The sequence below is a fragment of the Acanthaster planci genome, linkage group LG14, assembly GCF_054643075.1.
Source record: "Acanthaster planci isolate LZ-2023a linkage group LG14, COTS_SCS, whole genome shotgun sequence".
NCBI lineage: Eukaryota > Metazoa > Echinodermata > Asteroidea > Valvatida > Acanthasteridae > Acanthaster > Acanthaster planci.
In genome coordinates, this window is record NC_141790.1 from 3,360,174 (window position 1) to 3,378,076 (window position 17,903).

The window sequence follows — 17,903 nt, forward strand, 5'->3', positions numbered from 1 at the left end:
TGACTTTCATTAAAAAGACTACAGCCAAAACTATGGGTTCCGAGCTGGACCAAGGGAGGCGCAATTTTCCTAGCAACCTGCAGTTGAGGCTCCTTTCGGTAGTAACTGCACATCGCTTGTTCACAGTGCTACGCAGCCTTTTAATATTTCTATGAAATGCAAGCGTTGCAGTTGCATTGCTACCAACAAAATGAACACTCCCGACCAACATGGCTCTTTCAACCGATGAGGGGGGTGTTTCTGCTCTGGGTGGATAGATGCCCCGTGTCATTTCAAGCTGCAGTTAGCCGGTTTGGTTGGGTTGGTTGCTCACCTTTCGAACCACGATCGAGCTAGTGTGCGCACGCAACGCACCTTGCCCGTTCGTTTGTCACTGTGAGTCAACTTCAAGTTCAATGTGGTGCTTATCGCTGCACGAAGTTTGTTCAGTATGAGTTCGTTTTTCGATATAGTTTGCTACATTCCCAGAATAATCACCCTTGAATGGAAGTGTGGTGGTACCTGGAACACAACCACTTCCGCTAGCTCCAGGGACTCAGGTTTCGGTACTGTATGCAATCGATCCCAAAGTCATTTAGTTATTACATTGGCCTTGCATCCCGAGTGTTCTCAAGCTGTTGAAATTTGCAGGTTTTTGAGCATTATAGTCTCAAGGGCGCTCTCTGACATGGAAAAAAACTGCATTACACGATCTTCGCTTTTTCATCGAAATTTTTCTGCCCGGAAATATTTTGAAAAAGATTGGGAAAGGATCTTGAATGTCTCGGTTAAAGTTGGATTCTTCAATCCCCTATTTTGGGCAGGAACATCTTTTGCACACTTTGTCGTCATGAGCAGTAACAAACTCGCTGGATTTTTTTGTGGAAGGGATGAAGAGCAAAGAAAAGTTGGTGGGAGCTCTTCATTCAATTTCTGATTCAAACATTGCACAGCCAACGTGACAACACGGAGTGCCAATAAAAATATTATTCACCGCCCTTTGCGTGAAGAGGGAAAGTGTCCGCGCCAAAAGCTTCTAGTGTAAATCTCCCCATCCATGGTAACATCAAGGGGAAACAATAGGCCTATATGAGGACGCACAGGCACACCTCCTTAAACCCCCACCCCGGCAGTGCTACTTGGTGTGCACACTGAAGGTATGGAATCAGGGGCGGATCCAGGATTTTCCCAAGGAGGGGGGCGTGAACTAAAACAGTAACGGTAAAATGCTCGTACGGCGTGCGGTCTGGGGCCATTTTGTATTCGATGCGCTCTGTGGTGATACTACAGGCAGTTTGACCCCTCCTATTAAAGTCTCTCTCTCTCTCTCTCTCTCTCTCTCTCTCTCTCTCTCTCTCTCTCTCTCTTCTCTCTCTCTCTCTCTCTCTCTCTCTCTCTCTCTCTCTCTCTCTCTCTCTCTCTCTCTCTCTATCTCAATCCCCTCCTTCTTCTTTTTATTTGTTTATTTATGTACCTATTTTGGGTGAAAGGAGGGGTGCATCCCCTGGATCCGCCCCTGGGAATCAAAAACCCAAATGACTCAACAATAGTGGGGTTCCATTGACGTATGACGCACCAGGGTGTAAGTGTAGGACTTTTCCACGTTAACAGGCCTGTCTCAGTAGGTAGTTGTCCTGAATACCTTCTCGGACTACTTCACCTGCAGCCACAATTTTAAGTATCAGAATACTGCATTTTTGATGCCCATTTATCTCTTAGATGGTATCTAGACCGTGTGACTATTTTGTTCTTTCATATTCAAAGGGGAGAGTTTATTTGCACTCTTTGTCAATTTTTTCTTTGTCAGTTCCGACCAAAGGAGCGTCCGTTGCAAGGAAAAATCTGCCCTCTCTCCTGTTTCACTTCGAAGCTCATAGGCGGTTGCAGCAAAACATAAACAGCGACTGTCTTTCATTTCTTTCCATTCTCTTCCGACCTTGGAGTGTAAATTCTGTGAAAATATGTCATATAATCTATGTTAGCTGCTCCAAAAGTGTAAAGTTTGAAGAACAATTGAAAGTATCATGTGAACTGTTTAATGGAAGATTCATAGAAAAAAAACTGGGAAAGCGTACGTCTTCCCCAATGCCTTTTTTGTTCGGGGGGGGGGGAATGGCGGTTTCTTTGATTCTCCCTTATCGCACAAGACGGATAGGGGCATCAAATGGGGAAAAAAACTAGACTGTGAAGCCTTTCACTCTGAACACGGTTCATCTTTAAAGCTTATTCGATATTTTCACAGCACAACACGCTCGCTGAAGTCCCAAGCAACCAACTTGACTGTTGGACCTTGTCCTCACACAGTATGATATACCACACCACGTAAAACAATGTTTTACTTGTACTTTGTTAGACACCATGGTTCTACTTTGTTTCCGTTTTCGTTGCATACGTGACAAACTGCTTTTCGCTTATATTTGCACTGTAACATGAAAGGCCCTGTATCTTACACAAAACGATGCAATGTTTATTTTCTAGAGACAAATTTGGCCGTCTTTTCTGGCAGCCTTCTGGGTTAACAAAATATTCCCTTTCGAAAAAAAGCTTCTATGAACTTCCTTGATGTAGTCCAACGGGGCAAATCCATTTTAGTGGGTCTCCACAAAAAGAGTACTCAATTATTTAGCCAAATTACATTGCCAAAAATCTGATAAACGGACTAATCGGTTCTGAGCTTCAACAACTTTAAAAAGAACATAGCTGAACAGCTGGACCAACGCCCTTCGAAATATTGATAATGAGGCTATCAATGGCTGTGCAACTGAAGGCCGATATTATAAAAACATTTAACACTGGATTTCATGAGGAATAGATGGATGTCTGGACTGAATAACCTTACTTTCGATACAGCTTGTTATAATTATGCACGAACTGGTTCTTCAACGGGGCAGACGTGTTGACAGTTTGCATTAAGTGTATGGCTTTGAGGTTTGCCTGTCGCTCTTCTGTAGTTGTTACATGCACTTGAGTATACAGTGAAAGATTGCATTAGTTAATATTTTAACCTAAGGGAGGTTGAAAACTGCACTTCGCTAAAATTCGAGTCGTGCCACTTGAAATTAACTCCGGTTTGATTCCATAAAAAAATCATTAATATAAACCCATTTCAGATGGTGAGTCGAAAATGACCGACGGCTTTCATCCCAAAATTGGGTTAAAACTACTGATGTTTGGTAGTGACAGTTTTCTCCCTCTTTTCCTTGAATTAAACTTTAACCCAGGCAAGTATTCCCTGTGGTGTCGTACCCCCAAAAGACTTGACCTTACAGTATTTCTGCCGTTTATTAGCATTCAAGGGTACCATTACAAATTTTGATTTACACCCATGGAGCCCATTCCATACTGTAACCTAGCTACGGGAGTATGTTTAAGTGTGATCACTGAATGGATGTGTAACGTCTTCTGCGCACCAGGAAGAAAGCAACGACGACGACCACTGTGACAAATGCAAGGAGAAGGACGCCGCCAACAACGGAGAGGGCGATGATTAAAGTCTGGTCATCGCTCGGAGGAGGTTTCGAGCAATCCTCACCTACAAAGACAAAGAAAAACAATAAAACATGGTCCCTTTGAGGTGCGTGTGGGCCAGGCCTGAGTGTACGGGCATAAATCCCTGGAAGGGGTGAGGTTATGCATTGTTCCCACATTTTGATCTGGGGTGGGCGAATGAATTGTCCCCAGCCATTTTTTGTCGTCAGAAAAAAATATGGCGGATATTGAAGAATGTTTCGAAATTCCTAACAAACATAGCGCTCGATAGGGGGAAATATATAAAAACACCCCATATGCCGTTTTGATGTTAATTTCCTGTATTTGTCAGCGTCTTGTACGTCCCTCAATAAATGACCGTCAAGTCGATATCTGACATTTTCCATCGTCTTGCCAAAGACCGAGTTATTCATCAATTTGAAAAAGTCTTTCTCAAAATCAGACTTGGCCAATTTGCGCAATTTTGTGTTTTTATCGATGTAACCCTTCATCCACGGATTTTGACGGAATTTCAATACTCGGTGAGCTTCTTTGATCCACAACCCGAGTTTGAGATATTTTTGCAATGTACGATAATGTCACACATATTTTCGTTTGGTGTCCAAAGTGGCCACGAGTTTGTCTACCGTGCTCGCTTCGCTCGCTACTCCGTTGCCAATTAAATTTTGTTGATAGCTTGAAAGCCATTCGTTCGGTACCGACATATTTTCGGGTGCAAGTGGAAAGTCATTGTGTTTGTCATGGTGACGTTCCGGGTAATCCATAGTAATCTCAAACATGTAACCGTAGTCGTCAGTTAGTCGCAACTCTTGGATGTAATAGTAAGTAAATTTTTCTAAGTCTGTTTCCCAGGTAAATTCCCCTACAGGCAGACATTTGCTCATCGCCCAGCCGTATAAATTATTTGCATCTAGGTACATGATCTGTGACTCTGGCTTATTTGGGTCGTAGTCAGGCAGTTCTGGATTATTGGCCTTTGCATATAGTTCCAATTGTATACCCGAATGCTTTAAGAGTGCATCCCACGACAGACCTGGTGATGTGTAATAGTTGGCTGGGTCAAGGCCGTAGTGTTGTTTACAGACTTTACGGAAGTTTTCAAAAACAGCCGCTAGCAATAACACGTCCGTTTCCGCGTATAGGTCATGGTAGTCGCCTAGGTTTTTACAGCCAAAGGCTTGCCATACTGTTTCCGCACGAGCGTATTCTTGCTCGGTTATTCCTCTCTGCTTCAAAGAGCTATAGAAAGCGTCTACTGGCGGGAGTTTTATTTCTTGAAATCGGTCAAAGGAATCGATATATTCATAAGGGTAAATTCCTTTTTTCCAACAATAAATGATTGTTATTTGGAAACCTTTCATATAGTAAGTTAAAATCATCGGGTGAACAATTTTTAACCAACCGATCTAGCGAAGCCGCCATGAAATGAAATGAGTCTAAAAACCTTTTCCAAAAGAAAACGAAATGTAATTTTCAGTATTTTTAGCGATCAACTTGATTGATTTTCCGTAAAATTTGCGAGCGCCTTGCATGATTAAATGTGCATCATATTTTTCTAAATTATGTAAGATCGTCGGAATGGGTGTTTGCTTGGCCACTATTCTTAACTTGAGATTACACCAAGCGTGCGCTGGGCCTCGGTACTTCCCCGTCACGTGACAATGATCCCTGACCTTTTTAAAATTATTGATGGGCTTTTTGCACGTCATACATACCCACTCTCTGAAATCATCTTCATTTTTATGACAGAAATCAATTTTGTCAGATTTTGGTTTTGGTTCATTTGGAATATCACACTGACATTGAGATTCTTCCGCTCGGTGATACTCGCTCTGCTCGTTGCTCCCTCTGGTCGCTTTCGCTCGATCTATCAACTTTTCGCAGATCCAACAGCGATTACAATTTTCGTAGATTTTTTGTAACTCGGGTGACCAGATCAACTTCGCTTTATTTTTAAACGTTTCGTTGATCTTCTATGTTTCCGGAGAAAGTGACCGTACAAAATTTACAGCCGCGTCCTTGACCCCTGTACGTCTTTTGGCTAGTACAAATCCCGTTGCATCTGACAACCGCGTATGAGTATCCGCAAGGCTTGTGAATCTGTGTTTTGAGAGTGTTTGGTTGGGAGATGTTGGTTGATTTAGCTGGTTGTTTCTGCTTGTTTCTGCTCGCTTCGCTCGCTGTCGGCGGTAGTTTTTGTAAAACAGACTCAAAATCGGCGCAAATGACAAAAGGTGCGTCTTGTTTATTTTTGTAATTTTTAAACTTGAGTATATTTTTGCCTTCGGCGGGCAACTCGACCGTACATATGGGAACGTTTAATCCTTGACAATCTTCTTTGTGTCTGGTTAACTTTTCTTCCGTTTGGAAATGCGACATGCAATTAAAACACCAGTGCTTTTGGCCGTTGTGATGATCGATATCACTCGTCAACTGAGAAAAGTTTTTAATCCAACAATAGCGATTTTCGTCAGCTCGGGTGAAATAAAATAAATTGATCGGTTGTTCTGGGCGCTTGCTTTTGTAAAGAATGTAAAGACCGTCTTTTTTAGTGTAACCAAACACATTGATCGCCAAGTTATTTTGCGATTCGATACGTGGGATTTGTGAAATCGGTGTTGGAAGCTTACGTTTGTAATATTTAAACCATCTGATTCTGACCTGTAAGTCGAAGTTCGCTCGTCATGTATTTTATATTTTGGATTTGTTTCCAACTGGCTTTTGCCGTTGTCAGAATATAATTTTAAAGCTGCCCGCAACGCCCATTGGATACATTCTTGATCTTTATTTTCGACATTTATGATTGCTTTTTTGTCTCCCAATTCTTTAGGCAACGGAATGTAAGAAGAACCCACTGGATTATATTTAACCACGTTGATGTAGAAAGAGACGACTTTGACTTTGTCAAAGATTCAACCCGAGGCTTTTTGTGTATGAGCCTCCACCTCTTTTATTTGTTTTTCCCTCTGTTCAGTGAGTGCGTTTTTAACGTCGGCTTTATTTGCGACTGCATCGTTGTCGCTCGGAAAGGGGAATACGCCAAATTAAGTTTTTTTCGGGTTTTTCGAATCTAAACTGAACTTTGATATTTTTTTGCAATTTGTACGAACCAATTTCTTTTAGTTCTTCCAAAGCTTTTTTCTCGATTAAAGTTTTGTAAAAATAAAAAAAGTGCACGAGGTCATATTCAAAGAAACGAGGTATCAATTCCCTATTGCGAAAATTACCCTGAAAGCGCCTGACGTTTCTAATGTCGACTTCCGCAATTTCCTAGGGCTGAGTGTAAGCTTTAATCGCTTCAATAAAGTCCTGTTTGACATATCTGTCTTTGTTTGCAAAAGGAATATTATATTTTTGTACCGTTTTCAACAGCTGCCGATATGACTGACGCGGGAGGTACCTAAATTGTTTTTGATCTGCCCGTATAGCTTCAATGAGCTCGGGTTTAGTGTGAGATTTACGGGTTTTGGTTGTTTTTGGTGCCGGTAATGGGATGTTATACCGCTTAATAAAATCTTCTAAAAACGCCTTTGTTCGGTGTTGTGGGTTGCTCATGTCTCTATTTATAATTAGGTTTTGAAAATTTATATCATTTTTTCTAACGACTTGACTTGACATGTTTTTTTACATATTGTCATTTTTATATATAGGCCATTTATTTACGGCGGTTGTAAACATAGCGTGTTTTGCTTTGAACAGAGCCATGCTTTAAGTAGACGGGAAGTCCCTTTTTTTGTTTGTGAGTGATTGCTGGTGCGATCGGTGCTAGTCACGAGTTGTTTACAGGAAAAGTGCGCCGGGGTCAGAAGTTCAAGGTCAGTGAAGTGGAAATCCCCGGCGCGAGTGGGTGAAAGAGATTTTGGCTCAGAAGGTATATATTTACCCGGTATTTTTAGAGCCAGATTTTGGGATCGATGAGGTACCCAGGGCAAACCGTTAAAATCTGGAATTCCAGATTTTAGGGGATTCCCCCGATTTTTTGAGTCGATGTACTTCCCAGGGGTTTTTGCTGAAAACGGTGAAAAGGGCGTGTGGTCCAGAACTCTCCTATCCCTACTACTATGTATGCCCGCTTTCTCCACGGTTGCGTTCTTAAACTCCACTTTCAGGGGCCTGCTACAGGTGTAGGACTTTCCCACGTCAACAGGCCTGTCCAGGTAGTTGTCCTGAATACCTTCTCGGACTACTTTACCTACAGCCATAAGTTTAAGTATCGCATTTTTACGCCTACTTGTCTCTGAGATGGTGTGTATGCCGGCTGGCTATTTTATTCAAAAGGAAGAACTTATTTGCATTTTTTTGGTCAAATATCTTTTAAATAAGTGTCTTGGAAAGGTCGATCATCATTTTTAGGGAAATTGGTAGATGTAATACTTACGTTCGTGTGCATATGAATACCAGCTGACGAACAAACGAGTCAAGTTGTACGTCTTGGAGGCCTTCATGAATGCTAGTCGAAGCTTCCAGTCGTCATCGTAAATACTGAATTTGGTGTCGATTGTGAGGTGTCGGAAAGGGGAGGCGCATTCGCTGGTAACCACCGCTTTTGTCAGGTCCAAGTGAACATTCACGGCTGTATAGGAGAAAAAAAAGATCAAGGTACAGTTTCTGGGTAAACTGCAGATAATCCTGACACTGATTGATCTATAAGGGTTTTTCTCCCATCCTCTGAACGGAAAATGTCTTCATTGTCTTGTGAAAACGATCGCTTTTTTTCTGGATTGGTTACCCTCACTGAAGAGAGTAATGAAAGGACAGCTGTATTTGGATTTCCCATAGTCACAACTGTACTGCCAAGGAGATACGAGTGGCAGAAATCAAGGGCTTTAATATTCTCAAAAGTAAATCAAAACACTGAAGGGCCAACTGATTAAAGAAAGAAGCGAAACGGCACCCGATCCAACTAACCACCGCTACTCATAAGCGAGGCCTGTGCAGCAAAAGAGCCCTGCGCTAACTGTGACGCTAATATATTATCGTGTGATGCAATTCAGTAGGCACACTTATAAGTGAGGCTTGTTTGAGCCTTCTGTTTGCAAAATTTCGTGATACTTACTAGCTTCACTTATAAGATTGCCTACTGTATTGCATCATACGAAAATATAATTAGCATCATATATAGTTCTCCCATAGCTATATTGTGCTGAACAGGCCTCACTTATAAGTAGCGGTGGGTAGTCGGATTGGATGGAAATGGAACTAAATGACTTTGGGTTTGCACTGATAGGCTACGAGTAACAAAGACGGGGTGGCATTTCTTTCCTGGATACAAATGCCGTGAACAAAATGTTAGCATAAGGGTTTTGAAAGAATGAAAAACACCAATAGGCCTAGGGTACGGTTTACCGCTTCGTTTCGGGGTGAGGAGTGGAGGATTCCTTGTAACAGAGGAAAAAGAAACTTGGTAGTGTCAAACTGATGGTAGCATCATGAAATCAAGTGACATGAAATCATTCGGGGGAATTTGTGGCTACATTATTTCATATTACTAGCCCTGCTGCCGTCGATGACCGTGCACTGCGCGGAGAAGGACATCCGCATGCAGACGTAGCCGTCCGAGTCCTTCAGGGTCCAGTTGCCTGACGGGGGCGCTTGCGTCGTTGGTAACGACACGGTGGCCTTGATCACTGAAGGAGACAATGGTTGTTCAAGGGAAAATGGAGGATCACCGCCTTCCTTTTTTTGCCAATGATTACGCCTCAATAAACGTGCTTCCAAAGTTTCTTTCTGCTGAAGCTAAAATGGGCGGTTTTGATGCAAAGCTACAAGGCTCATATTATACGGTAACCTTACAAGCATACCAAAGATATTAATTCGTGCCATGAACAGCAGACCCCGTGTATCCACTTCCAAATTTTAACACGACCGGGCAATGTCAGAATTCTGTTGATTTGTCATCCTGGTCCTTCGACCATATGGCCAGGATTTACACCACAGGGTGTGCTACAGCAACAGGAGCAAATACTAGCAAAGGAAACACACTTTTATGACATACATAACTTTCTCAAGTGCATTAACTTCAAATACTTACAACCAATCAGAAAAAGTAACGCTGTGGGCTTTATTTGAACGGCCTCCATTAGAGTTAGTCAGATCCATCAATTACCAGATCACATGGGATGGTAATTCAATTTCAATGCTTGACACAATGCAAAACTGTACGACTTGATGTCAACTCGTCAGAAACTGTATCTTGCAGTGGTGCCCTCTATAACGTTAACATGAAAATACTGCATATGGCATTTTGGGATCCTTGTAAGCTTGTTTTACGTACACTAGTTCACAGATTACTGCTTGTCAAGATCGACTTTGATCTGGCTTATCAACACCTTTTTAGAAAAGGCACATATGATTTTACGACATGCTTCACCCCGGCAGGTTTTTATGATATCGGTATAAACTTTGCCTATTTACTTTCATTTCAGCATTTAAACTATTGTGTCGTTTTGTCGTTTAATGTTTTAATGCCAGAACCGGGGGTATAGGAGATCCCATGGAGGTTCCAGCTGACTGTTCGAAGAATTTGTCCCGCCAGCGGAAGCTCGATGACTTGACACAGGTGAGAAGCAGGTCGTGTAGCTGTTCTGGCAACAAGGGCAGGACAACCTCCAACTCTTTCTGGAACACCTCAGCGGGCTTCACAGCAGCATCCAATTCACCATGGAACAAGAACGTAATGGCAACATTTCGTTTCTTGATGTTGAAGTGACCAGAAAGGAGAACGGCAGCCTAGTACGCACTGTCTACCGCAAGCCCACCCACACGGACAGGTATCTCCACAATATTTCCTTCCACGACCCCAAGATTAAGTCATCCGTCAACCGGGCCCTGGTCTGCAGGGCATACAACATCTGCGACAAAGAATTCCTCGGTCAAGAACTCCACCACATCACTGCAGCGCTGCAACGTACGGATACAAGCCAAGCCAAGTCAAGACCCAAGATCCCAGATCCACCCCCGGCCGAAGGGTCTCCTATACCCAAAGCCAACTAGTTAGGGCCCCTAGTTCCATTACCCTCCCCTACTTAGGCAACACCTCCCACCACATCCAGCAGATTCTCCACAAGCACGGTGTTAAAGTTTTTCACACAGCCCCACTTCAGTTGCATCACCTGCTTACTTCGCACAAGGACCGACAGGACCCCCAGCGCAGACCGGGGGTGTACAGAATTCCTTGCCAATGCGGCAAAGTGTACATCGGCGAGACGGGCAGGGACCTCCCTACCCAAATCAACGAGCACAAAGCCCATGATAGGAAGGGAGAGCTGGAAAAGTCATCAATAATTAAGGACTCCCACACTGAAGACCATCAAATCAACTGGAGCCAAGCTGAACTTATCACCAGCATCGAACGATGGTATCCCCGCCGCATTAGAGAAGCCATGGAAATCATCAAGCACGACACAGTTCCCCAAGACAACGGCTTCAACATCAGCGATATCTGGCGCCCCATCCTCACATCCCAGTCCAATGGGTCTCCTATACCCTAGGACTCCCTAGTTAGGTTTTCCCCCTCAGTCAGCCTATGGGTCTTCTATACCCCTTGGCACCCAGCTATTCACTCTCCCACTGTCAACTCCAACTGACACGCTCCGGTAAACACACACACAGGGCATGCAGCCCCAGGATCCAGTGCAGCATCCATTGTTCCCGCCATCACTGTTCCCGCCTTAACGCCTCACCGAGCTAATCCCTACATCTGGATCCCTCTCTACACCATATAAGTTCCACTCCCAGTTAGAATCCTGCAGTCTCCTGAAGACGGACAGAGTACACTGTTCCAAACGTCGAGTTATTCCCCGGTTCTTCTCAGAACCACACATACTCAAAGAAGAGATAAATACATGGTGTTACCGCAATCTTTACTATAGATCTAGTTTCTTTCACCATGAAAACCTTTAAGTCATATAAGACATTGAATAAAGCTAACATAATTTGCCCCCAAAACCACACCATTGAACGCTGGTGCCCCTCCCCCATAAGATGCTGGTGCTCCCTTTGTCCCCCCCCCACACTAGTAAAATCCTAGCTTCTTCACTGCTATTATCAGAGAGAAACTTTGGATTAGGCACCCACCCATGATCACGTTATCGAAATCATTTTTGACAATTTTCCAGAGCCCATATTGTTCTAAAGGTTCGGTAAGATCTGCATTTGTCACCTGATTTCCCTACACGATTTGGCCTTCAACGATTTAAGCTGCGTTTTTAAATGCTGATTTCGGCATTGCGTGTGGGAAGAAATAGCCTGATGTTCGTTCTATGTAGTTTACGTCATCTTGCGATCTCCGGATCTACTTTGCCAAGGAGGCGCAATGAAACTGTGACATTGTAGGAGGTGTCTTCCCTTTTCTCGAAGCATTTGCCTAATTATTTACTTAATGTACACTCCATCAGTCAGAATGACATTTTTCCCTAATAATTATATGCACAGATGCGCGCATAAATAGCCATGGCGGAAAACCGTGTGAGCGGCCCATTAAAATGTACAGAGGCACAAACTTCGAGGTCATTTTTCTCCCAGACTCTCCGAGTGCTTTTCACTTTTGTATTTAGGGAACCCCTCTAATATCGTCCCAGCCACAACGTTCTGGTGTAGGTTGATTCATGATGCACGAAGTCAAGTATCTAAAACTTGCTTTCGCGTCAAGCGTTTTGTGTCAAAATCAACAGCTGGGTTCCATTCCAAGTTTGTGCAATAAGCAACCTTCAAGGATCCAGGGTAACATGAACCGCTGCAGTTATGCCTGTTGTTTGTTTCAAGCGGATCCGGATTGCGACCAGTGATCTGTTGTTGGTTCACTGACACCAGAACCCCCCCAAATGGATATCGCGAACCAGCTTTGGGATCACTGATCGAGATCCAAATCGGTATGAAACAAAACAGGGCCAAAGTATTAGGTGCATTTGCAAAAGACCAGCACCATATCTAAATCACAACTTCGTTACCATCTCAGGCTTAATCTCTTATATACAAGCCGCGCTTGTAGGCATGTGGTGTTCAAAATAAGGATTACACTTTTCCTTAGGGATCCCATAAAGTTTATTATTGCTGTGGTAAGGCATTAGGTTTAATGTGTTGGGCTAAAAATCAGAATCATATAATAAAAACCAATTAAGGCGACAAATGGAGTTGAAGCTGACATTTGGAAAACCAGTGATCTAGCTCGATCTAGATTGGTGCATGATACCCCGACGTATATCGTACATTTCACTTTTTGAAAATTAGTCCATACAAAAGGGAGGCCTACTGATTTTTAAATCGATCTATTGTGCTTGTGACAAAAAAGGATATCTAAAGTCTTTATTTTGTACTTCAAAGTGGAAGCTCTGATGATTTCAGATGGTTTTCTGACGAAAAAATGAAACTACCAGCAGAACCTCTGAGTATTTGACGAGGATATCATTTTGTAACCCGTACATATTTAATAGGTCGCTCAAGCTGTTTATGCACTCCTGGTCAATTATGTACATGCGTGTAAAATAATGAATTAAAGTAAACAGGTCCACCTCAGAAAACGCAAACAGAAGAAAAGCCTCGGTGTTGTTTGAAACTAAGGTTAACCCATTTAAATGCGCCAGAAGACCTCCGAAGCTAATCTCCCGTCTGCAGATTCATCTCCAGTTACCATGCACAAGTTTGCAGAAAGCGATACACTCGGCTGATGAACGGTCATCTTGTCAAAAGCGAAGCAACGATTAGTTTATTTCCAGCCTGTACACTAAGAGTGAATCGAGTTACTTTTATGGAAAAGATATCCTGGAAGTATGAGCTATAAGAGCAAACATTTCATCTCATCAGGAGTTACATTTACCACCCAAAACAACAGTTGCCATGTTCTACTCGACAACCCACTCATACAGAAAAATCCATGGGGAATTGATCTTTTGCCGATGCATCATAATTATGGAACAAATCCTTTTTTTTTTTTTTGGAGGAAGTGTTGGCAGTGGAAAATCCCATTGACACTTCCTTCCAGGGAAAGGATAACACGCATTATTTTGGATTGTACACCCTTGGCAGGTCACTTCACTTGTTCAGCACACTGTCACGCAAAACAATGGGAAACCCCAAACTCCCATAAAAACACCCTGACATCACGCCCGTAAAACAATGTGACGAGGGGTGGACTTCAAATGTCGTTCAATCTAAATTTCAAACAAACTACATTTAAGAAGAAAAAAATGACATCCTGAGTCACACTGAGCACAGTGATCGAGTTGACGAAACTTACAACTGCATTCAATACGGAAGATAGTGTCAAGTCTAAAACATTTATTTCTTCCAAAAAATCGCACCTCTGTTTTGGAGTGAATGGTAGATTCCTGTTATACACGCATGTGTACAGTGATCACATGATTGTGTTCCAAAAATAACAACGGCGGAATGTAATCAATACATTTGTTTGGAGGGTAAATGAATTAGATGCGTGTATTAAGCCACAGCCTGTGTCAAAGTTGGAATAGCGATGGAAGCGCCGACGCTAGTTCTGTTCTTTCTCTTTCTCAATCAGCGTGAGTATGTCTTTAATTTTGAAAGGGATTTGATATTTCAGTTGGACATTCTGAATATGCTGGTTGGGTGAAAGTGTTTGTTGTGAATAGGTTTTTTCACACTCTCTCTATTTCCGCGTGTTAAATTATACAGTACTGTCCCGTTAAGAATAAATCATCTTGACTGTTCACTGGGGTCATTTACGCTAAATATTTCTATCCAGGTTCACAAATAAATGGCATATATGGCAATTCACAGCCAAGGATATTTTCAAAACACGGAAATGACATACAAAACTATACCCGTGTATGCAATGCAACAAGAAATAGTGGCTGTATTTGCCTGTTATAATGAATACTGACGTTAACTGTGTGGCATATAGCCTTGGCACTTCACAACCAAGGATATTTTCAGAACACGGAAATGGCATACAAAAATATACCCGTGTATGCAAAGCGACAAGAAGTAGTGGCTGCATTTGCCTGTTATAATGAATACTGACGTTAACCGTGTGGCAATGCATTATTCGGTGAAAAGGTGCATGAAAATGACATTGACTTGAAAGACACCAAGGGTGCATTCAAAGTATGCGATCTTTATATTTATTTTATAATCAACTGTATTTGCGTAAATCATTATAACTTGATTTTGAGTTACACGTGTATGCGTCTTATCAGGGATGATAAATGTTTACCTATACACTTAAACGTTGTCCCTTTCAGGCTAAACAAGGTTCTTTTTCAGCACTTTGTCAACCAGTTGACGATTTGGAATCAATGCTATGAATGCGTGTTTACTCATTTTGAACTGCTTGTTCACAACCTGTATGTATAGCCACGTAGACAGATTACAGCTTTCTGCCTTGTATATTAAGGCACGTGAATTTGCTAAGCGAATTTGAGCGAAGGCCACCACGACAGGGAGTTGCTCTCTTATTTTTTCCCAATTCCGCAATGATTTCAATTCACCAAAATCCTATTGCTTGGCATTATCTAGGTCGCGCACGGCTACTATTCCATGATTTTTGAGCTTTTTTGTGTCAGTTGTTGATTGAATAATTTGGGGGCATTTCGACGACTTTCCAATGAGTTGATATTGAAATTTGACCAACCAGTTTTCCCCAAGCTTAAATAGACCTTAATTAAAACAGAATGAATTTCTTCCCGTGAGGCACGTTTTTATTACGTCATGTTATATGAAGTTCTCAAACCACTATGTGAAGTTATCAATCCATTATGTGAAGTTGTCAATCCATTATGTGAAGTTGTCAATCCATTATATGAAGTTCTCAAACCACTATGTGAAGTTATCAATCCATTATGTGAAGTTGTCAATCCATTATATGAAGTTGTCAATCCATTATATGAAGTTTTCAAACCACTACGTGAAGTTATCAATCCATTATGTGAAGTTGTCAATCCATTTGGTGAAGTTGTCAAACCAGCATGTGACGTTCTTGATCCACTTCATGACGTTCGCAATGCGTCACGCGGAGAGCTATCTCTTTAAATAGTCTGTGTTGAATTATGTGAAGTAGTGAATCCAATATTTGAAGTTGTGTGTTGTTGTCAGCAAATTACTAGGTGTAATCAAAGCATTATGATACCGTTCCACTTGTGGAGCTATCCCACTTGTACGGGCCGTGGTAGTTTTCTTTAGGTATGGCCGAACCATGACCATGGAACATAATAGCAGGACCAACTTTAGCTTCACAAAAACTGAACTAATGATACGATCACTACCAATGAAACCGTCTTAAAGGACGATGGAAGCTTCGATCATAAGAAAAAAGGTACATTTACAAATAGTCAGAGCTGTGCAGAAGCATGGCGCGTATAAGTCATGTTCATCGTTTAGATGGTTGTAGATCTACAGCCTAAGTGTGAAAAGAACAATGACAATTTGAGGAGAAATATTACAATGTTGTGTACCCCCAATGCTTATACATTCTAGCACACACATCGCTCACTACAGAGAGCAGCCACTGGGGATGTTACAACTTGATTTGATTTTTTGTTCGTGTTACTGTGACATTAATTATAAATAATAAATTATCAGTAAAGTTATCGTTAGTAACAATATGGTTCCAGGCCCGTCACATTCCTCGATATCGTTACCTGCGAACAGTTCAACATTTAAACTAAATACTCGAGTGGATTAAAAGGTAACCCCGGAAACATTTCAGTAGCTTGCAAGAGATTCAGGCCACCCTTTGTCAGTATTCAGCAGATTAAATAAGGGGGAGGTATATAGCATATTAATTAAGGGGAGGTATAGCAAGATGTGGACACACTCAATAGATTTTTGATTTCTTCGGAAACAAATTTCGAAAAATACGATTAAGCCCTCCTTTTTCAAAAAGGTAGGACTTGTGTCAACTTCAGCACGAAAGTGCACTAAAACTAAGAAAGGTCTTGCTTTTCTCTCTGCTGCTTTATCATCACAGTACTACCCACAAATAAGACATTCAGTGTCAAAACAGACCCTCCTTAAAAACAAAGAAATGAATATCTTGGTGAAAACAATGGCACAGGAATGTAAATGGCCTGCTACATGCGCGACGTCGAACGTCAGATACAAGTTTTTAAACTTCGGCTCTCTCTCTGCACTGGGAAAGCTAATGGGCCTGCAGGCAATTTATGTGTTCAACGGTGTTGGCAAGCGAGCGGCCTTGCAGAACTTCGACTTCCTAGTAACACACAACATTGAAATCTATGAAAACTTTACTTAGCCTACACCTTCCAGGAAGCTCAATATGCAAATACCCAGGTATCACCACTGTAGTGAATTCCTGAACAGCTTTAGAGCTGCAGTCCTGCCCTGGCTTTTTTGAGGTCGGTTAATCCCCCTCTTTGTTCAGACTTGTGGCTTTTATAATTGAATTCAATGGACAGGGTAGGGCTCTTCATTCCAGCAAAGAAGTATAAAAGCTTAGTGCATGCAGAACACACACACACTCCTTCGCTGTGCAGCCGAGCTTCTACAAGTCACTGGTCCACTACTTCATCTAGCAGCCATTTTTCTTAGTTCAACTTGTGTCCAGATGCGGGGATAGGATCTGATTAGGCAGTGTTTTCTCCTTACGGTGACTGTTCCCGCGGAAGGGCACATTTCCTTAGTATTCATTATTGTATATATTAAATCTTCACTATTTCGTCGAGTCAAGAAGCGGCCGGAGAAGACCGAGACTCAAGTTTTTCCTTTAGGGGTAATTATTTCTATCTTTATTTAATTAAATTAGAGACCAAACCTCTAAAACTGGTGACCCTGACGTTCGAATACGTGTACGTTCATTCCCATTTCGTCCATAATAAAAGTTAATAACCGTGTTGATAGATAGACCTTTCTTTAATTCAGTATAACTAGTAATGATTCATTGCTTGTTTGCGGCAGATTCGCGTGGACATAACTTTAACAAGTATTCTGTACCGACTGATTTTAAATTTCCAGTTGATTTTGTGACTTACCGCGGTGCTAAAATTTACAACCTTACTGGCCCAGTCATTCGTAAGCTTCATACTCAAGAGGACCAGGTCATCATACAAATAGCCGCGGGAATAAATGACCTTACAACTTTTGTTTATGACGAAAACCGTGAGAATCGTGTACTCAAACCATCACATCATAGTGCCGAGAGTTTGTTTTCAGAGCTGCTTACTTTTAAGGAGGCAATTTTAACTGCACGGCCTGAAACCTACGTCGCGGTCGCAACCATTCCACCCATTTCGTTTGCAAAGTTTCAGTCAAGCAAGAAACTCTCAATTCCAATTCTTTCTGAAACTGAGCTTCAAACCTTTCAACGCGAAACTGACGCAATCTTAGATGATGTAAATAATCGAATAATTAAACACAATCTGGTCGAACAGCACGGAGTTACTTTACGAACACTGTCTTGGCATAATTCTGTTCGGAAGACTGCAAAGAGAACTCGTCGTGGCAAA

At 42.0% G+C, this 17,903-nt stretch overlaps 1 protein-coding gene across 3 annotated transcripts; it reads right to left on the bottom strand.

Annotated features, from left to right (window-relative positions):
• Positions 1-1,376: 1,376 nt before the first annotated feature.
• On the bottom strand, positions 1,377-9,732 carry LOC147796756 (uncharacterized). Of its 3 annotated transcripts, XM_087146116.1 has the most exons (5): positions 9,500-9,732; positions 8,958-9,095; positions 7,847-8,041; positions 3,390-3,511; positions 1,377-1,930 (listed from the first exon to the last, which is right to left on the bottom strand). In XM_087146116.1, the coding sequence occupies exons 1-5, from the start codon at positions 9,546-9,548 to the stop codon at positions 1,706-1,708; spliced, it is 729 nt and encodes a 242-aa protein (XP_087002242.1). In that variant the 5' UTR covers positions 9,549-9,732; the 3' UTR covers positions 1,377-1,705. The 3 variants fall into 3 exon arrangements, with proteins under 3 accessions (XP_087002242.1, XP_087002243.1, XP_087002244.1); XM_087146117.1 differs by lacking the exon at positions 8,958-9,095; XM_087146118.1 differs by lacking the exon at positions 1,377-1,930 and having other exon boundaries at positions 2,068-3,511.
• Between the last annotated feature and the right edge of the window lie 8,171 nt (positions 9,733-17,903).